Genomic DNA, 18,253 nt, shown 5'->3' with positions numbered 1-18,253 from the left:
TGGACGATTGTGCCGGGTTGACCCTTAACCTGGATATGAACTCGCAACCCTCTGACCACTTTGTTATGCAGCTGCTTTAAAAAAGTCCTGTTAAACAGATTACAACACTTTAAATACCAAACGTAGGAGTAAGTTCTATTACTTAAAAGCCTTACGTTGTCAGTAATCAGAGGCCAATTATTGTTTGGCTAAATTAGACATAGTATCTCAGTGATTCGTTGATTACAAATTAATTTCTATGCTCACGAGATACACGTAAGAATGGATTATTGACAGTTTATGAAAATTGAAAGCAATAAACAGCGTAGTGGCCGAACGTAACACGCACAATCGAGAGACAATACAAAGTGAGACGGTAAAACGTAAAATACATTTTTAAATCAAATCGCGACCTGTAAATTGTGACAATTAATCAAATCGCCGACAGCATGAATCGTTATGTGCCTGGAGGTGGCCTTTATTGATGACCTGCTTACATAAGAGCCACGGAGAGCAGAAGGCTCGTTTTTTCAAGGGAGACATGGGTTTCAATAATTAGAGCAACAACACTGCCAACATAGTGGCTGGGTGGCTCGGAGCTCAGAGACGCTACGTTGGCAAACGCTTAGATCCTGGGTTTGAATCTGGGTGTCGGCTGTCTTGAGGTTATACCAGGTTCTGAAGTGTTTGAGGATTTATGGTCTCCGCCCGATCCCCTGCAACTGTATGAATACAAATATTAAATTAAATTTGGCTCTGCTTGTAAATGTAACTAAATTCCAGGTTTTTATTAAAAAAATCGTGTGTCGAACATGACTCTCTCGCTAACGTAGCGAGTGGGAACGTGCTAACCCGTTTCTGTGAATCAGGGGTAAATCTTCTTGGTTCTTTCGGTAAAGTCACGTAGAAGGGAAGTAATAAAATAATAAAAATAAAACATAATAAAACAATTCTCACGACGTTTCGGCCACAACGCAAGCAGCCGTCCTTCGCCTGAGGACGGCTGCTTGCGTTGTGGCCGAAACGTCGTGAGAATTGTTTTATTATGTTTTATTTTTATTATTTTATTACTTCCCTTCTACGTGACTTTACCGAAAGAACCAAGAAGATGAATCCCTGCAGTCACGAAAGCTTTAAATCGAAATCAGGGGTAACTTGAAGAGATCTCGGAGGTAGTTCTTGCGTATCCATTGCTCCGGGCTGTTGTCTACAAATGAAGGGTCGCACTTCTCTGCTGGAGATCCGACTAAATTCTTATTCTTGTGACGAAACGCCAATGGCACAATTGGGATACATTTCTGGAAATATTTTTTTTTACATTGTGGCATAGTGTGCTGAGTGGTCATTTTGTTAACGAAATTAGTGATGAAGGTATTCATAAATGAAATGATTAATTTTGGTAAACGTTGATGACTGAGTCGACAAAAATGTTCAAGCACAACGATGACTGACTACTGTCGACCAAGGACCAAAGCACAACGCACTACGACGAGACAAAATGAACGAGTCCGATGAAGACACATTCTGAGATAATCTAATAACGTTTCTCGAAGACTGCAGCGCACCGAGCAAGACCAAAACTGGTAATTGGTTGCATGCCTATATAAAAAAGAAAACAGTTATTGATTTGCTGACTTGATAATATTGGATGTAAAAAAAAGGTCGCGTGTCCGTCACGCCAATATTTAATAAGTAAGAGTGGACCCATAGCATTGACTGCTTTAAGTCGACTGGACTAAGATGTTGACCAAGTCGACGCTGGGTGTTATGCGCGCCGTGGGACTCGTTGCAGTGGGCGCTGGGCCAGAGCAACCCGTCGGCGCTGCGCGAGACGGTGGTGGAGGTGCCCAACGTGACGTGGGAGGACATTGGTGGCCTGGAGAGCGTCAAGCGTGAGCTGCAGGAGCTGGTGCAGGTACGGTGACCCGGGCCCCCAGCTGAAGCAGTCTCCGCCTTCGCAACGAAGAAAATAAATACGTTTCTGCGCAACGACTCCTTTCAGAATAAACATCCGCGTTTATGGGGCACGCATTGCTCCTCCAACGCCGCGGCAACTCTTAAGAGCGCGTTACGTCACGATCTCATCTCGGGCTATTTCGTTGCCCTGCCTGCTGCAGTCTAGCCGAAGGGGACACCTGGTGGCAGCTGTCCCTGTGCAGTACAAGGTGACCACGGCACCGGACTGCGAAGTGGGCATTATTGGTCTGGCAGGAGCGGGGCAGTGTTGGCGCCCGCAGGACCCTACCTATTCATAACATGCACGATTCGCCATGGGCACGGGAACTCTAGTGTGGAGAGAGCTTTGCGATGGGCAGAGAGTGCACGCACCTACCACTTGTCACGTCTAGAAGCCTCTACCCAGGATTCACTTCTCTATCTCAGATTGGAGAGCAGGGATGGCATGATTTTTTTATTTTCATAAATTGGCTCTGCGCAATGGTTCTTTCGTCGAGTGCAGGGGGATGGCAACCAAAATAACAATAAGAGCCATTTTTTTAATTTGGTAAAAAAACCCTCAATATTTCAAGAGCCGCAATGCGCTGTGGTGAACACGAGACGGTCCTTGATAAATAACATCACAAAGCAGTCCTTGCAGAGCTTCATGTGGCGGCTCCGGGGCCACAGACCCCTGCACGAGTCGGCGTTGGCACTCGCTGCGGTTGTTCCGATGCCTTGCGCTAACTAGCGAGTTCCCGTTGGATAGCGTGTGATGGACGAGACTTTTTTTACAGGCACTGAAGTGGCTCCCACCTAATGGGGAGAGAAGAACACTCCACCCGACCAGGTCGCTTCTTCTCTGAAGACTGTAAAAAAATAATAACTTTATCTATCTGCTCATGCCTCAGAGTCTTAAGAATTTTTCAGGAGGTTTCCTACATTGCAACTCTGAGTTCCATTTTAAATAAGGGGGGTGGTATTTTTGGTGCGGGAGGACATGCGATTACCCAGAGGGAACGTCGCAAAGGTCTGCACAGATAGGCTCATATACCCATTCGTTATTCTGCCAACCCCCTGGCCACTTCTCAGCCTCTAATGTCGGGGAGTTTTACAAATGTACGTGATGCACAAATGCATCGTCTCCAAAGTGTCAAAAAGTGCTGTCACCAGGAGGTAGGTTGTTTTGGTCAACATTTTTATGAATAAATGTTTTTATTTATCTAGCTTTCCAACATTTGTGTTAAAACTGGCACTAACCAGTATAATTTGTTGCTTCGAATGAGGGTGTGTGGTAAGTGCAGGGATTGTACAGCAGAGGGCGATGTAGGGTTTACATGAAGCTTTGTTTTAATCTCACGGTTTTATTTATTTATGGGCTCTGCCCGGTAGATTTGTGCTTTCTGTGTAGTTCACAGCCTCATCCTAACACTCTCTCAGTTTTGAACTCGCTCGTCAAACTTCGCAAAGGAGCAGACAACTCTGGCCCCAAATGTGTTGCATTGCTCATCTGGATTGGCAGCCCTTACCAATGTTAAATATTCCACATTTCTATGACAGGGCCAATCTATTCTACTGACAAATGTTTTTGTTCTCCCCTGCAAAGAGCGTTACCCATTTAGCTGGCTGAGGACGGGGACGATGATGGACAGAGCCGAGCCCAGATGGGGATTTGAACTCATGACCTCATTCCAAACCCAGTGCTTTACCCACAGCACCACCTGAGCTGGCTGCTTAATATTGTTATTGTTCTTGTTTATCCAGGAAAGCCTCTCTTGAACCCCGTGACTCTTTCAGGAGGGTCCTGTGAAGTTTTTTCAGTAGGGGGCGATGATTGCTATGCATTATTCAAATTGAGTAATTTGCAGGGAATGTTTCAGATTTGGCAAAGTTGGACCAAGACGCAGCAACACAATGGCCTACTCTTGCAAATGACGTCACGGGATGTTTAACGTTTGCCGTTAACTGGATGGTGCGAACGTTTACGGTCATTACACTACCGAGAGTATGAATCGGGGCGGCCGCTGGAATGGAGCCGTTTTCTGTGCAACAAGCAGGCAAACGTGCCATCCGCACGGCCGCACCACCGACAGTGACATGACGACGAGTTGTCCCCCACCGTCTGCTTCCCCCACAGTACCCGGTCGAGCACCCGGAGAAGTTCCTCAAGTTCGGCATGACGCCCTCCAAGGGCGTGCTGTTCTACGGGCCGCCGGGCTGCGGCAAGACGCTGCTGGCCAAGGCCATTGCCAACGAGTGCCAGGCCAACTTCATCTCCATCAAGGGGCCCGAGCTGCTCACCATGTGGTTCGGCGAGTCCGAGGCCAACGTGCGCGACGTCTTCGACAAGGTGGGGGTTTCTTTTGACGATGGGGCAGACGCGACGTCGACCACCGGGGTTTTGCCTTGCCATAGTCAACCACCGGGGTCTGCATTCGTGTCGAGCCGATTTCCGATGGGTACCATCTGTATATTGTCTTGCCCTTCTTAACCCCTTCCCGTTGCGAGATGTCTGCAAGTTGCAGGGTGGGTCCCGTTCACCACTGGATCTCGGAATGTGCAAGCGGTTGGCGTTAATTTTATTTAGAGGCAGGAGCGCCTTTGTTTTTAAAGACGTACTCGCTGCAAAGAAGTTTAGCGACACGACCGCACTCTATGATACCTGGCGCCAAACTGCCACGCCCTCCCGCATGGCCTTTTGAGAGCCTGGGTATGTCTGCCGACATGAAGACGCACCGATAAAGTTGTCATTTTTTTTCGGATTCTGTTTCAATTACGTACATGTACGTCATTGGAATGGGAAAGGGTTGAGGGAAATTGGTGGTCGTTGTTGTGAAACCGCCCCACCCCCTACCCCTCCTGTTGCCACCCATCGCTACCTCCTTCTGCTGCACGCACACCTCTACTCCCACTACCCCCACCACTATCCACTCGCCGTGCTGTCTCACTCAAATCAACTCGGCTTTAGTGTCACGGGGGTGGAATCGGGACTATCTTTAAAAAAAATCCTCAAAGCAAGCCCAAGCCTGTATCTGGGGGAAGAGGCGTGGTGTACAGAGCTGCAGGGGAAGGGGCGGCGCTTAAAGAGGAATGGGCGGAGTGTCATTCGGCGGAGGGCCGGGAACCTCCCTAAATCTGCATAGATCGGAGTGCTTCAACCATGGCCTTGCCTCTTGATTTAAGCAAATGAAATCACAGAATCAAATAGCTACAGCGGGCTACAAAATATTTACACTACAGATGTGGCCACAGGCGAACTACTCGGTTTAGAATTTTTTGCAATATCTATAATCGCATGCAACGGATTGATTACCGGTTTACAAACCTTCAACAACATCGTATCGACCAGAAACAAATCATAATTATTAACCACACCTCGAAGTGTACGCAGCTGTTTTCAACTTGCTGCTGTGCTGCGTAGTGGGGTTTGCCGTGAACCCTAAAGATGGGGGCTTCAAATAAACAAATAGTTTTAGGAGGATGCTTTATACATTTTTATGTGCTTTGCTTATGAAGAGATCCAGAGAGCATTATTTATTGTGAGTGAGAAACTGGTTGACTAACGAAACCTCTTTAGCGATGTCTCATGACGGAAATGACAAAGCATTACTGTGTTTACGTGCATTTAGAATGTGTTTTTTTTAATAATCAGCCAGTTATTCTCCTGACTGATGCGTTTAATATACCGCGAGTGCTACCCAAATCAATGCGGAATCAAAATAAAATAAATGGCTGACGTTTGTGATTTGATTATCATCGGGGGGGAAAAAAGAGCAATGTTGCGATTTTTCTCGGTCCACAATTTGGCAAATTATCACCAATCTGGGTCACGATCCTCTTCAAGAATTTTTTTTTTTTGCGTTGTGCATTAATAATTTTATTGTAAACTATTTTTATTTTACCAAGTAAGGCCCACTGAGCTCTACAGAGATATTTTTCAGAAGCGACCTGACCTCAAATAATAGCTCAACGAAGTGGCTTATCACGTGGACAATTATAGCAGCCAAATACTCAAATGCATGTTTCTAAATGTGGAAGGAAAAACCGGAGGACCCAGAGAAAATTCCATGCGACCACGGGGAGAACATGAAAACTCAAAATATACAGCTTTCAGTGTCTGGATCGAACCCATGACCTCCTTTATACCAGGAGAGGTAATTAACATCGATGTTAAGAACGGTTCACGCGCAAATATAATGACACTGCTTGGGGAGGCCCTCATCTAGCAGTGTGGAATGAACTAGAAGGGCTGCACACACGAATATGGGGAAGCGGTCGCGCAACGGTTTTAATTAATTAGTAGTTATTTTAATGCTGGGGCAGAGTGGTTATCATTGTACTGCACTACGGACCCGGTGACCTGTGTGCTAATTTGCTGACTCATGGTTAAGGTTCGTGGTGAGAGACATCTGAACTAATTTTGCCCCTGTGAAATACAATCACAACACCCCCACGGCGAGCTCGGCGTGGCGGGAGCCCCGCATCTAGCAGTGGATTGACAACATTTTAATCGTGCTACGCTGACACAACGAAACCACACTTGGTGGGACCATTTCCAGCAGTGTCACGTCGTTTGCAAGCAGCAACACAATAGGCAGTGCGGTGTGTGGCGAGCGGAGGGGGTGGGTGGGGGGGGTGTCACCCCTCGCGGCGCTTGGCGTTAACTCGGATTTACCCTAACCTGGTTACACAGTTCAGAGTAATTGTTCTCTACGCCATAAATCTCCTGTGTGAAGCGAACTTGTTGGCATGAGCCCTGCTCTTCCCGCCTCCGCACCCACCCCCACCCACCTCCCCCTGCCAGACGTGCACCAGAATGCAATCGGGTGTCCAGATGATGTACTCTCCTGCTGCTGCAAGTCAGAGAATTAATGAAATGTCAGCCCCGACTGGCCGAAGGAGCGCACCGCATTTTTACTCCACTCTCCCCTCCTCCTCCTCCAACTTCCCTGCGTCATGTACCTCCAATGGAAAGTGCCAATCATCGCGCGCGGAGCCGACGCCGCATACGATGTGATGTGCGCGCGGCTTCTGAGAGCGCGGGGCCCGGGTCGTCGATCCGCCCCGCGGTCGGCGCTCCGTTTATTCCCCTGCTCATTCCGCGTGACGCGGCTCGTTACAGACGCTGTGCGTCCGCGCGACTATTTTTGTATCCTCGCTTCAATTTGATCGTATCCCCCTTCCGCCCCTCCACCCCCGCTCCGCCTCCATCTCCTCCCCCCACTCCAACCCGGGGCCCCTAAATCTTGGCGTCAGATTGAGTTTCGTATAGATTTTTGTAACGTTACCTATGGATTTTTCTGCAGTTATCAAGGCTGGGTTATGATGAATCCAAATATAGCCACTTACTGCTGAGTGCTCGTACTTTGCAAGCAAGCATCGCGCGTTTGCATGCGTATGTGCATATTTAAGTGCGTGCATGCGTACATGCATGTGTGTGCGATTTGTATTCGTGCCTGCATGCATGCATGTGTTTTTGTATGTATCCGTACAAACATGTAGAAATGCGTGGGTGTGCTTCTACATGTTTGTGTGTTTATGGGGGCTAAGAGCACGGTATTTAGCATACAGCGCAACATTCCTGCTGACATGTTTGATTCGAGGTCATGCACATTTTGAGTGGCCCGTGATATCAAACACTGTTGTGGGCTTCGCCTAGGTCTTCTCAGCCTTAAATTTAGTACAAGCACAGCCCTTCTGTCAATCGACTGCAAGAGATGGGGGCCCCTCACCACTCTCTGCAGGTCAGGGAGGTATTTGACCATACTTCACGATGCTGGTCAGTGGTTTGGTGAAGATGGGGAGCATAGACACGGTATGATGGAAGTGCAGTACAACAATGGATTTTGCTGCACTGCTCTTGGCTGTCCATAACAGAGCCGAGCAGCGCTGGTTTAATGCTTGGTTGTCACAGACCCAACCACTATCCAGGCTCAAACGTGCTTAGCTGCTGAGGTTTTACAACATCGGGTGCATTCTGGGTAGTTTGGTCATAGGCCACAACACAAATGAAGGCATTTGTGTTGTGGCCTATGTGTTAGCCAATGAGCGTTGCTGGCCACACCGCAACCCTTTGTGCGCCAGGCTTGCTACAGCAGGTGTTTGCAAGAAGCACTCGCCCCATTAGTCTGTCAAGCTCAAATGAGTACCTGATGCGGTGTGTAAACATCGCCACTAGGGAGACAAAGGCGGTCGGGCGTGGTGCTACCCACCCACCCTAATGGGTGTTTGCTAACACCTTGCGTCAAAAGTCTGTTAAGGCTATATGGGGCGGATCTTTGTCTTGCATCCTGAAGTATGTTGAGCTTGAATGAGTACAACCCCACATGCACAACCATTTGTCAGTCGACTGCTGGTTGAGGGGCCTCCCCACGCCGTGCGGGCCATCGGGGGGGAGGTTACGTGCGTTCCATCCCGACCCCTGCATATTTGAAGTTCGCATGTTCTCCTTGTGGTCACATGGATTTTTCTCCGTGTCCTCCAGTTTCTCCCACCACATTTAGAAGTGTGCGTTTACAGGATTTGGCTGCTGTAATGTTTCATCATGATAAGCTATTTTGTTGAGCTATCATTTGTGGCCATGTCACTTCTGAAAAAGAGCTGTACAGCTCAGTTGTCCTTACCTGGTAAGATAAATAAGAGTTAATCTAACCATATTTGACCTTGTGCCCTCAGGCCCGGCAAGCGGCTCCCTGTGTGCTCTTCTTCGACGAGCTGGACTCCATAGCGAAGGCACGCGGGGGCAACGTCGGCGACGGAGGCGGCGCGGCTGACCGCGTCATCAACCAGATCCTCACCGAGATGGACGGCATGGGCACCAAGAAGAACGTCTTCATCATCGGCGCCACAAACCGGTGAGGCCTCTCCCCGGCGCTCGGTCGGCTCGCGGGTTGCGATCCCTGCCGAGGCCTGAGCCGACCCGACCCCAAGGGTTTGTGCAAACTACCGGACATCTGTGAAAAGAGCTTTATAGCTCATCGGATTGTGACCTCCCCACAAGCACCAGGAGCGCTACATGAATGTTCGACAGTCGGTTCAGTTCGTGGGGAAGTCCGCAGCGGGTTTCCTGTCGAGAGTTGGCCCGCGTTGTAGGGGGCATGCGGGCCAGCATTGTGGGCATCGTACGGTGCGAAAAGTTCTACGTACGTACTTACAAGGGTCAGCCGGCCGGTGGTGGTGGCGCATGCCTGCAATTTAGGCAAGCGTTGGTGGATCGCACAAAATGTTGCGAAACGGCCTTTCCGTGGGCGTCAAGGTGTCGTGCGTACCCTGGCTCTTGCCAGGAGAAGGCGGTTGCGCAAAGTGCGAATTAAACTTGTCAGTCCATAGAGAAGGGATAGCGCTGCCCCCACACACACGTCGGTTTTCTCCGAGTGCTCCGTGTACCTCGCACACGTGTAAACACTCGTTAAATTGCTGAAAACATGTTCATATATAGAGGACCACAGATCTTGGGCAATTGTTGATGTCGGCCCGCCACCCGGCTGCTGACGAGATGCAATTGGCATGAACGATGCTCTATTTTTGTTGGAGAGATGAATACGTGTACAGGAGTATAGAGACAATTCTAGTTATTTGTCTCAATAAGATGATAGCCAAGGACGTGCTTTTAAAGCAGAGGACCAGAGAAGACAGCACCAGAGGACCTAATTTTACAGTCAATCGTCAAAGTGTCTTCCTCAACTGAGGTTCTTGTCCAACAGTAACTTGACCAAACAGCTGTACACTTATATGACCGTGCGTTTTTTTCGACTCTAGACCGGACATCATTGACCCTGCCATCCTGCGTCCCGGTCGCCTGGATCAGCTGATCTACATCCCGCTGCCCGACGAGAAATCCCGCAGCGCCATCCTCAAGGCCAACGTGCGCAAGTCTCCCATCGCCAAGGTCAGAAACTCCCCCCCCCCCCCTCCACGCCTGCTGCTATCGTGGATTCGCTCGCTTACATCATATCATGTATGACCCCAGTGGACTCTGGACCGGGACGCCACGGTGGCGAGATGTTAACTACTTCCGATTCCCGCACCTCCGATTGGCACGGTTGGCTCCTTATGGTGCGAAAGAAGTTCTACATACATACATCCACCACCACCATCGTCGTTGGGCGGAGGCATTCTCGAGCCGTCGCTGGACCATTCCCCTCAGTCCCGTGACGCAAACAATCCACCCCAGCACCTGGAAATGAGCAGATGCGCATCGCCCCGTCACAAATAATAACGAGGGGGGCTCGCCGCCTTCGTAGGTGGTTGAGCGCGCGAACGTTACATACGCGGCGTTATTGCCGGCTCGCATATTCCCCTCTTGTACCATCCTGAATGCGGCCGAAATGCCTCTAGTGATGGATAAGAACGTTATCGGTCACTGCATCGCGCACTTCGAGATGAGCTTCTGCGGCCGTATGGAACGCTCTTGCTCCCGATATTAGGAAGCCACTGGAGCTATGCACGTTGAAATCCTAGATTGAAAACGAATTTCGTTAGAACTGCTTCTTGTGTTTAGTTTGTCCTTCCCCACGCACATCCGATTGGAAGGGTTGGCTTCGTACGGTGCGAATGAAGTTCAACACACGTACATTGGGGTCCTAAGTGGCAGGTTTCCCTGCTGCCTTGCATTGTACACACACAACGCAAGGCAGGGGTTGGGGGGGAGAGTGGTGGTGTAGTGGTTATAGCACACTGCGTGTTGTACCCAGCCGCCTAAACTCAAGCCTGCTCACGGCTAACATCAGTGACGTGCTCTGCTCCCCTGCCCAGCCTCCGCGTTTATCAACCTGCACTGACCAGTGTGGTGAAGTATGGTTTAATAACACCCAGAGCTCACTGGGTGTGGAGAGGCCTTCATCCAGCAATGGACAAAGGGCAGCAAATTATTATTAATTATTTATGCAAGGAGACAACTTAAGGCCATACCTGGGAATCGATATATTTTCCATTATGCTAAACAGATTCCAACGATAAGCCTTGGAAGGGCTTTCACATAACAGATTGAAATGTTCGTGGCATGGCATAGAAGTAGCACTCCAGCCAAAGATGAAAGTTTAGTTACGAGAACTTTTGTCTTTTATAGATGATCAGTAGTTTATTGCTATAATTTTTACATGTTTAAATTGTGTTTATATTTTTATTGAGAAACCTAGACATCTGGTTAATGCAGACACGATTCCTTGTAAAAGGTTTCGGTTTGGTGTAACATCTTAACACAGCTGTTTTTTGGCAGAAAAAAAGGGAAAAACCTATTATCAATGGTTGAAAACTTAAAATTAGAGGACTGCAGAACTTGGAGGGGGGAATCATTGTGTAGCTACCACCTTCCTGCTTGTCTGGGTCCCCCTTGCGCCTCTGAGACGTTCTCTCTCTTCAAGAATGAGCCAGCACTGTGCTGCGTGTTACAACTTGAAATAAAAAAAAGTTATTCAAAAACCGTCGGATGCTAACAAAGAGAATAGAACACGAGCTGCAGCATGCACAGAAAAGCATGGAGAGAGGTGCTACCTTGACGAGAGGACATTCATGAATGGAGAACGTGCACGAGTTAGACGTCGTATCGACCAGTGAGAAAAGTGGGATTGGGCAGAGATGATGGACAGTGGTCAAGACTCGCACCTGAATGGACATTTACCATGGAGATGGAGCGATGAAATCGGCTCGTGTGCACGGAAGCTGTATTAATCGTTGCATTGCAAGACTTTATAAGATGGTGGCGGTTTGGGGAGACCATCCAGGCAGGGATCGATTATGGCTGATGATGATGAAGGATTCGCATAGTAAATCAAAGGGTTGTCACTGTCGATGCCATTAATTGCATCAAACCTCCATCTCTTTATTCCTTCTGTGAGAGCCAACAATATGTTGTTGAGTTTGCTTCCCAACCTTGAAAGCTTGGGGTAGTTTAGTTCTCACCCCATTTGGCTTTTGGCCAAATTCAATATCTGGAGTTTGTACCGAGTTCAAGATTAGCCCAAAAAAGCTCGTCAAAATTGGTCATAATTAGTCCCCAAAGTTATATCTGAACCAAATTGCTTGTAATTACGGACATTTAGACAATGACTTTTTTGTTCTGGAAACGGTGAGCTCAAATATTTAGATTCAAATTACCTGTGCTCTGTTGCCTTTTATGAGACACTTAAATTCTGGACTTGCCGCTTGGTATATACTATTTCATATATTTTTATACTGCAGCTTGAATGACATTGTTCAGAGGCTTGGGCAGGATATTTCGGCAGACTGGGGGATTGTGGACGATTGTCAAGAAGAATGGTGGCAGCCAGGGAGGGAACGCATGTGAGAGCCCGTCCGCTGCTGGAGATGGAGCATTGAAATCGGTTTGTGTGCAGGTGCTGCGTGGATTATTACATCGCAGACTTGTGGGCGGGGGGAGGTGATGGCAACGGCTTTGGGAGGCAGTCGGCCAGCAGTGGATTGTCAATTGGGTGATGGTGACGATGTAGATTAGTTTTGTATGGCAAGTCAATAATGGACAGTCTCCACTTGGAACTAAATATATATTTTTGTCATACGCATGCTTTGGCCGTGTGCGAGGCAGGCAGGAATCCAGGCAACATTTTTTTGTAGCCTGGTGATTATATGTGGAGAGACGGACGTTTTGTGTGTTCTTGGTATATCACGGTCCTTGACGATAGCTCAGAACGAGTTTCATTTAGTCATGTCTGGCTCTGCTATGTAAGTGTGTATATTGAACCTCTTTCGCACTGTACCTATCCAACTGTGCTAATTGGAAGTGTGGGGGAAAGACAACAAACTAAATACAGAAAGCAGTTCTAAAGAAATGAGTTTTCAATCTAGAAATGCTACGGTGTGTAATAGCGCCATGTCACAACCCCCAGATGCTGATGTGGTTCTTTTCTCCAATTATGCAACCTATCAAATTTAGAGATTTATATTCTAAAGCTCTCATTGCCTTGTCCAAATTGGTATGCGGTGTTTTAACAATCATTGTGGGGAACGGTTGCACAATGGTTAGTGCATTCTGCTATGAACCCACTAGTAACGAATTGGCTTGTTCTGTTTATGCGACAAACCTTACTAATTGGCTGTCGCGGGTGGTGGTGGGTTTAATGACACCTTTATATATTTACGCGATCTAAACCAAAAAACCTGCACTGACCAGCACGGTGAGGTATGGTGCATACAACCCCTGTAACCGACACCATGTCAGGAAGCCTTCATCTAACAGTGGATTGACCAAAGAGCTTTACATTTTGGTAATTTCCTTGACAGTGGATATGTTCAGGATCATCGTGCATGATACCAAACCTCCTGGTCTGCGAAGTTGGCAGTATATATTAGTACAGCAAGTAGATTGTTCCCCGTACTCGTGGTTCGGTTTTCTTCCTCCGTCTACGGCAACATTTTCTGCCCCCGCCCCCCCCCCCCCCGAAACGGTCATTCCGGCGTCCGCCAAACATCCCGACGTAGGAGAGCCCTCCTCAAAACGACGCTTGAGACTCGGCGAGGCTCTTCCAGGGAAGTTACTTTGTTGTTGCCTGGCATTCTCATCGGTCACGCGGACAGCCGCGTGACATGATATCGACACACTTGTCTCACCGTGGATCTCGGCCCCCTCTCGCGACGTCTCCCGCCCCTCACCCCCTGCCGTGCTCTCTTCCTCCTTTGCTTCCTGAGAGGAAAAGAGGGCTCCATTTTTAAATGTGCTTAATGGCTTCGATTAGGAGATATGCAAAAGGGCGGCTTCCGCCTCGGAGACTAAATATAGGCGTGAGGCCGCCGTGAAGTGCCGAGCCATTGTTTTCCCGTTCCGCGTGCGCCGCCGTCCCGCGCCGCCGTTCCTGCTTGGGGCACTCGATTTCGCTCCCCCCCCCCCCCCCCCTGCCAAGAGCACAGCCCAGGAGGGCGGAGGGCGTTGTTGCTCGTTGTCGTTATTCACGGCGGTAAGCTGCCACCGGTGGGTGTTGTAGTGGTTAGCAGCACGCCCGACCGTCGATCCAGCGGTCGACGGTTCGATTGGATTTCCTGGCGCGGCAGTTTGAAACGATCGCGAACGTTTCATGAATCCCCCCAGCCCTGCACGGCCTCGGTCTACCCAGCCATATATGTGGGTTTGGCACAGTTTATTTGATTTAGCAGGTGGCACCTTCAATTAACCCGGTTGTCTACATACGGTGCAAAGGAAGTTAAATAATCATAGACACAAAGTGTGTTGGAACTCACCTCTTCCAAGACATTGGCCAACATAGCAGGGTAGGTCAAATACTTCCTTGAGGGCATCTCTCGAGCTCCCCCTTGTAATTGCAGGGCTGCTCCTTTACCTTAAAAATGTGTATCTCTTTGTCAATACACCGCTGGACAAATGCTTCCTTATTTTGGCTTAGTCGTGGCGGTTGTTTGACTGACCAACTCGGTGAAGTACGGTGTGGGTTGAAGGAATGGGAATTGCCCAGGTTCATTTCAGATATCACTCTCCACTGATGATCGCCATGGCTGGGGATTGATCTTGGGTCGCCAGGTTCATCGCGCAATGTGCTAACCTTGTTCCATGGCTGTGTGTGTGCACCTCGTATCTGGCGATGCCACTGCATTCGCTGTCAGCCGCCTCCCGTCTCGCCTCCGCCAAATCAACCTTTAGGACCATCAATAATATATTTATTTGTCAAGACTCACACCGCTCTACCCCCACCGCCGGAAAAACAAATGCCACTCGCCGCACTTTGCTCGTTGACGCGCGGTTGTTTTAAGAGGTTGGAAGATCCGTAGCCCCGTTCACCGCTGTGAAGATTTGACCTTGATGCTGATTGCAAAGTCCTCGGCTGTGGCAGCGCGATCAATATCCATTAACGTGTTCGGGCCCGAATCGCCAGTTTGTTGTGATGGTTGGGATTTCGGGTGGAGAGAGATGACCCGGCAATGACGCTTATTGACACGAGGAAATGGCAAGGGAAATTGAATTGATACATTTAAAAACAATAATACATAATTGGCGGTGAGGGGTTTTCATCTCCTCTAACCTACAGTCGTCGTCCTCCTCGCCTTGCTCAGGAATAACAATAAGAGCAGCATATGGATGTAGAACGGGGTGGGATGGAGAAGCAGTTTTTATGTGGCCCCATTTTTGTCCGGCAACGCTTTGGCGGTGCGCCCATCCTCGCGATTGGAGGGAGTTGCGAGCCTGTGTCCCGCTTAGTGTCGTCCCTGTCCCATATATTATGGGATATCATCATCTTCATATGGATAGAATGGTTTCTGCAAGAGGGAATGTGGATTTGATGTGGCATTTGCACGGTTGGCTCAAGGCCCAGAGTGGGGATCAGCATTCTCTGTCCCCCCCCCCCCCCCATTGCCTTTGTGTGCAAGGAGACGCTTGCGGGGCTGTGAGTCGCGTCTTGGCGGAGGGGACATTTAATCCCGGCGGATCGTCGCTCCGTCTTAGCCGCAGCTAATGGAGAAACTCTTGGAGCAAGCTCTTTGGCAGGATTATACTGCTCATTTTCTGGCATGGTTTTTTTTATATAAACTATTTGTATTCCACATCCTCCCTCACATCATACGTTGACGAGAATAGATCAACATTATGACCTTTTGGGCGGCAGTTCCAAGGGCATCGGCGGTATGAGGCACGTCAGACTCATCAGAGCAGGAGAGGGGAGAGGGGTAGGGGTCGAGGGAGGAGGGGGTTTGCAGGGGGGTTTTAGCCGGTCGTTACCTTTCTGGGTTCAGGTGTGTAAGACTGGTCTAAGGTTCAGGTGTGTAAGACTGGTCTAAGGTTCAGGTGTGTAAGACTGGTCTAAGGTTCAGGTGTGTCAGACTGGTCTAAGGTTCAGGTGTGTCAGACTGGTCTAAGGCTCAGGTGTGTCAGACCGGTCTTAGCTTTGGCGATGGACCCCATGCTCGTATCTTCTTCCTTGTCTCTAAGCTTAGCTCATATGCTCCAGGGCTGATATTGGGCCTCATGAATTCAGCCGTTGAGTATGAGAGTGGGGGGAGAGAGGGGTTGGTGATTCTTCCTCCATACTCAATATGGTTTTCCTGCATCCTCCAGCGTTTTGCCGGCGCCGTTTTTTTATCTCCCTCAACGTTAATTTTCTCCGTCAGAAAGAATGGAGGCTAGCTGTCGCTGTGACGCGTTGTCCGTGTTCTGCTTCATCGCTCTGGTACGCTATTTCCGTTTCCAGAGCGAGGAACGACAGGAATTTTGAGAACCTGTGCGGCCGACGAGTTTTGTTTCCCCCCGATACAATCTTGAGGCGCTGGAAACCCGCCACGGCGTCGACATGCGGTAACCTTGGGATTGGAAGGTTGCGTGGCCCCACACGAGCCATGGAAAGCGTTTCCAAATTCACCCAAAATTGAATCATTTCTCAGCATTTGTATTGGCCGACTCGGTGGTTAAGTTGTATTGCATTTAATAAAGGGGAGTTTCAAGCTGTGAGAGCCTGCATGCACGCACACACGGGCGTACAGCACCCACACGGACGCGACACGCATACGTGCACAGATGCAGCATCCATGGCACGCACACACACACAGACAATAGCACAAAAACACTTAGACAAAGATCCCCTGTGTAGCGTTTCCAGACTGTTGGGGAACGTGCTCTTAGCGAGTAGCACCTATGAAGGCCGGCACGGCACACGAGGGGGGGTGGGTAGCCAACACCACGCCTGGCCGCCTTTGTCTCCCCAGTGGTGATGTTTACACACCTCACCAGGTACTCATTTGAGGTTGATTCCCAGAACCGGTTCAGATAATTTTCACTGGCGTTGGACATTTGGGAATCGAACTCTGGTCGCTGGGTTCATAACGCAGCATGCTAACCGCTACACTACCGCTCCCTATGCACACACACACACACATGCATAAACGCATGCATGCACATGAAGACAAAGATCTCCCCCATATAGCATTAACAGACTGTTGGGGTAAGCACTGTTAGCGAGCACCTTAGAAGGCCGGCACAGCACACGAGCAGGTGAGTGGCCGTAACACCACGCCCTCCTCGGTACCGATGTTTACGCACCACACCAGGTACTCCTTTGAGGCTGAGTTAACCCAGGGGAGACCCAGGACTGGTTCAGATATTCGTATTACAGTGCGCTAAACACTGCCCCCCCACCCCTCCCCACTGACACCCCCACATAGACGCTGAAAACAAGATCACCACACACACAATCCACACAGACACCACACACATACGCATACTCCATACATAGCCAAGCGCACAACACACACACGCACCAAACATATGTACAAACACGCATTATATACGCATAAGAAGCATGCACACGCAGGCACACAAACTTAACGCACGCCCTGCACGCAAGCAGACACAGATGCATCATTACACAATGCGCACGCGGTAGCACTAATTAGAGAGGTACTTCGAGGCGGAACTTGAAAATAGCTATGAAAGGAAAAACGCAACTCGAGAAATAAATTAGAAGTGGTAGATACCAAGGCTCTGTGAAGCATTGCTAATGAGACAAAAATACTTTACAGCTATTTTCAGACAATGTCAAATAATATAACTTAACAAACGTACACTTTTTAGTCGGCTTCTCCCTGCGCTTAAGCAGCAGCCATGCTCCGTCTACTGCTGGATTGAGGGTAACACCAGCGTAAGCGCAGGCCGTCTTTCGCTCCTTTCATTCTGTCCTCTCATATTTCTTCAACGCTTGTTTAGCCAGCCACTTGGTTGCTTTTTCAGTTTTGGGAAAGGCTGCAAGGCTTTATTGTCTGCTCGGCTTTATTGTCTGCTCCGCTTTATTGTCTGCTCCGTTTTCACCGTTCATAAAGCAAACAAGATGGCCGCCTAATGTTTTTTGTGTGGGAAAATTGCGTGGATGTATCTGGTTAGATGTAATTTGTAGTTTTCCAGTTGACTTGTTTGGTCATAATTGCTGTTTAACTGAATAAAACTAAGTTTTGCAGAAGTTATGGGATGGTTAAAAAGTTAATGTTAATAAAAACTATCCTAATTCCTTAATTTTATAAATGATTCCAATTAATGTGTCTTAGTTGTGACGTTGGCTCGTGTTGGTCCACACAAATGGTCCCACTCTGAATAATGTTTAAAGTCTAAATCTGTTTCTGGTTGATTAATATGTAATTAGTAACTTGCATCGCTTTGTCAATCCACTGCTGGATGAAGGCTTGTCCGTGCCATGTTAGGCATGGAGTTGTCTGGCCATGCTTTGCCAGACAGTCATTGCTGGTCAGAGAATGGGGAAGGGGTGGGGCAGAATCGGATGTTACTCGCCGCTGATCAGCCTTGACTGAGAATCGATTGAGCTCGCTAACCACTGTGGGGAAAGACAAATTATGGTAAAATATTCACTTGACCAAACATTCCAATGCTTCACCCTCC

General features: G+C 48.7%; 1 protein-coding gene across 1 annotated transcript in view; it reads left to right on the top strand.

The window, feature by feature from the left end:
* LOC144733340 (transitional endoplasmic reticulum ATPase) overlaps positions 1-18,253 on the top strand; it is a 71,646-nt gene that overhangs the window by 45,218 nt on the left and 8,175 nt on the right. Inside the window, exons 12-15 of the mRNA XM_078615188.1 lie at positions 1,772-1,894; positions 4,052-4,264; positions 8,590-8,768; positions 9,673-9,802. Coding sequence (XP_078471314.1) covers positions 1,772-1,894; positions 4,052-4,264; positions 8,590-8,768; positions 9,673-9,802 — 645 coding nt within the window. The remainder of the gene's footprint in view (positions 1-1,771; positions 1,895-4,051; positions 4,265-8,589; positions 8,769-9,672; positions 9,803-18,253) is intronic.

This window comes from Lampetra planeri, chromosome 46 (genome assembly GCF_965212315.1).
Source record: "Lampetra planeri chromosome 46, kcLamPlan1.2.h2, whole genome shotgun sequence".
Taxonomy (NCBI): Eukaryota; Metazoa; Chordata; class Hyperoartia; order Petromyzontiformes; family Petromyzontidae; genus Lampetra; species Lampetra planeri.
This window is presented reverse-complemented; position numbering and strand designations above follow the sequence as displayed.